The sequence below is a fragment of the Watersipora subatra genome, chromosome 2, assembly GCF_963576615.1.
Source record: "Watersipora subatra chromosome 2, tzWatSuba1.1, whole genome shotgun sequence".
NCBI classification, from domain to species: Eukaryota; Metazoa; Bryozoa; class Gymnolaemata; order Cheilostomatida; family Watersiporidae; genus Watersipora; species Watersipora subatra.
The window spans coordinates 45416164-45419837 of record NC_088709.1 but is presented as its reverse complement, the minus strand read 5'-3'; the positions used below and the strand labels follow the sequence as shown (position 1 = coordinate 45419837).

Here is a 3674-nt window from a genome sequence, read left to right as displayed (position 1 = left end):
ATGAATAGCATAGAACAAGACAACATAAAGTTTTCTATAAATAGCAATAGTTCATAACCTCAACTATACATTTAGGCATGAAGATGATGTTAAGAATAATTACTTATATTACTATCATAAGCTCCATAGTCTTTCTATAACAATATGAGCAATAGCTTCTAACCACACATCTACAGATGATGTCAGCTGATCTGATATTTAAAAGGCTTGATTTCATATCGTATGCAGGAAGAAGATAACGAGGATCTGCCAAGAGGAGACAACAGCGATGCGGATAGTGATACAGATCTTATAACTGACCACTCAGTAGAGGAGGACTAGCTAATTGTTGAGGTCACATGACCTTTTGATCTACAACCTGTTGTGAAAAGACTTTTGGTGCTATTCATTCTGATGAACCTTTTAGCTAGGAGGAGATAACTCTGCGTTTACACCAGGAAGTATTGTTGGAGTTGTGCTAATGCTGAGAGAGTTGGAGTTAGAATAGCTCTTAATCTGTTTATGATTTGAAATATGTTTTTGCAAAAACTCACACCGAACTCAAACTCTGCCTATGCGAAATTGGGTCACCTTTTTAATCCATGAAAAATGAATATTTACATTAAGCGAGATGATTGATCAACTTCATTTTGTACTCCGTCAATGACAGCTTTAAAAAATTAACAAACATGGCATGCAACATTTCCCTGATCTTGTGTCGGTGACTACGACAAAGCCATTGTTACAACCGTTTTTCGTTTGCACCAAACATAGTTTGTTGGTGTGGGAGTAAGTTCGATATGGGCCCTTGGTGTGAATGCACCTTAACTCTTCCGTTTGTTAACAATAGCATGTCATTGATTAAAAGCTGCCATCAACTATATTGCATTTAACCTATGACCTGTCACATATAAGCTAAGACCTGTGGCCTCGCGTAAAACATACAAAACTAAAGACAAAGTTTTATTCAGAACATTACATTATAGGTATAGTTTCATCAAGGAAACAGTTCTGAACATGGTATAGGTATAAGCCAAGCTAAAGAGTCAAATTGCTACTCTGGTTTAAATCGTGTCTTTAGTTTTATATTATGGTTTAAACTACAACTATAGTTTTATATTATGGTTTAATCTACAACTATAGTTTTATATTATGGTTTAATCTACAACTATAGTTTTATATTATGGTTTAATCTACAGCTATAGTTTTATATTATGGTATGTCACAGCCTTATCTAGAGCTTTAAACCTGTCTTCAACATTGTCACAGTTTTATCTAAAGCTTTAAAAATACTGTATTCAGCAGTTTTTTTTCGCCAGCTTGTTTCAGCAGCTCTGTTTCTCAGCAACAACCATTTGTGTGTTTGCTCGCTTTCAGTGGTTAGTGATCATTCTGGTTCTAACACAAAAACATGAGTAATGTTAATAATGTTTTCTAGCACGAGTATACTGGCAGCCCAAGACAGATCGTCATGTGCAATAACTATGTACACAATTATTCCAATAGGCAGCACGGTGGCAGCATAGTGCAGATAGTTGTGTGTGGGAGAGCAGAGCGGAATGTCTGGGTTCAAATCTTGTGTGATGTAATCTTTTTCTCAACATTCAACTGTGACTTTGGACGGATGGACAAACACGGCTCTTATTATAGTAAAGACTGTTATATTTTTTGTAAGATTGTAGGTAGCTATACATAAACACTAATAAATATCATATGGCCTTCAACAATGAACTATAAAAACTTTATGACATCACACTTCGCTCTATAATTGTAGGCTTTCTTGATCGTAACAAGATTGTACTATTTTTTTCAATAGAACATGGCCGACTTTTCTCTGATTACACAAGCCTAAGTTTTCAAAGAAAAGATCAAGTTATGCTGATATTTGGATGTCTGTATGACTGCATAAAAGAAACAATATTTTTAGAAAACTCACTTCACATAGCAAAATTGCACTTAGTAAGGCCCCTGAAGATCTTTTTATCTTTGCCGCAAAAAAGGTGAGATTACTTTATGAATTTATTTAGCCTTGGTTCTAGAATAAAATTCACACTCAAGGCTGGTATTGGGCTTAATTTAATTCCTCCAACCTACTTTTTAACACTAAGGCTACATAATTACTATGTATATAAAAATGTTCCAAGTTTAAGGGTAAGGTAAGCATCTGGCAAAACAAGTAGCGAATTGAAATAAGCAAGTTCCAATTGTGTAAATACGAGTCATATTTAGACAATTGGAACTTGCTTATTTCAATTCGTTCTTTTTTATTCCTGAAAAAAACACTCTTAGTCATATTATATGACTAAGAGTGTTTTTTTCAGGAATAAAAAAGAGTATGATTGGTTTCAGTAGATTATTACGCCATCGATAGATACTAACAATCGATAGATACTAACAATCGATAGATACTAACAATCGATAGATACTAACAATCGATAGATACTAACAATCGATAGATACTAACAATCGATAGATACTAACAATCGATAGATACTAACAATCGATAGATACTAACAATCGATAGATACTAACAATCGATAGATACTAACAATCGATAGATACTAACAATCGATAGATACTAACAATCGATAGATACTAACAATCGATAGATACTAACAATCGATAGATACTAACAATCGATAGATACTAACAATCGATAGATACTAACAATCGATAGATACTAACTTCATTTACACCCATAATGCCATTTAAAGCAAACTAGATCATGAGACAAAAACCAAAAATAGTCAAGTGATTCCTTGAATATAACTCTACATGTGAAATCAGAAATATGTCTGATCCTAACTTTTTAATTTGAGTCTTTACAATGATTATTCATTAAGGAGCAACAGTAGCTCAGTGGTAAGCAACCCAGCTTTTGATCCGTAGGCTGTTGGATCGAATTCCGAAAGGATCATGGTTACGAGAAGACCCAGTCATAATTACTTGAGCAAAAACGTATGGCAATGCTCACAATAAATCATATACCAGGGGTAGTCATCGTTTGTAGTAGTGACCACTGATAGGCACAGCTGAAAGAACGCAATGATTAGGGGAATGTTAACTTTTTGGATTAACTTATGTTGCAGTTTTTTGTTACAGAGTTACACAGGTACTTGACTCTCCTTATTTATTGCCATTGTATATCCAGTCTAAGCCTCCTCGCCCATCTACATTACTTTTCTGACTCTCTTCCTGTAGTACTGTGAACCGATCTTATCCTGAATAGTTCTCAACAGTTGTTTCACGATGCAAATAGTTTGAGAACGCAAGTGACCGGTGAAATGAGAGAGCTGAAAAACATTGATTCAAAACATTGTCGCTGTCTAACCATATCAACAAAGAAAAAGAATATTTCTTTTACAGAAATTTACACTACTAGACTACACTAGACTACACTACACGACTTGTATAATATTGATCATATATTCCAGCATACCACACTTCCACCAATCACATCAGAAAACCCTTGAACATATTGCCTATTACCAAACATGCTCACTTTTGCATTTATGTTACAGGTTTCAAAATCCTGCATAAACTTGCCTAGAATATTTGTATTTAACTTTCCACACATTTTCTATTTTGTGACACCAATATACTACATCCAGCATCCTATGTTTCAGTTTATGAACTATGTTACTACAACCTTCAATTCACTATCCCGACTCCTCCGCAATGCTATTAGATTTTCA

At 34.4% G+C, this 3674-nt stretch overlaps 1 protein-coding gene across 3 annotated transcripts in view; it reads left to right on the top strand.

The window, feature by feature from the left end:
* Positions 1-1611, top strand: part of LOC137387711 (G-protein coupled receptor 157-like) — a 14567-nt gene extending 12956 nt beyond the window's left edge. For all 3 annotated transcript variants that reach the window (XM_068074207.1, XM_068074205.1, XM_068074206.1), the window contains one exon: positions 229-1611. In XM_068074207.1, the coding sequence (XP_067930308.1) occupies positions 229-321 (93 nt within the window). In that variant the 3' untranslated portion in view covers positions 322-1611. The remainder of the gene's footprint in view (positions 1-228) is intronic.
* The last annotated feature ends 2063 nt before the right edge of the window (positions 1612-3674 follow it).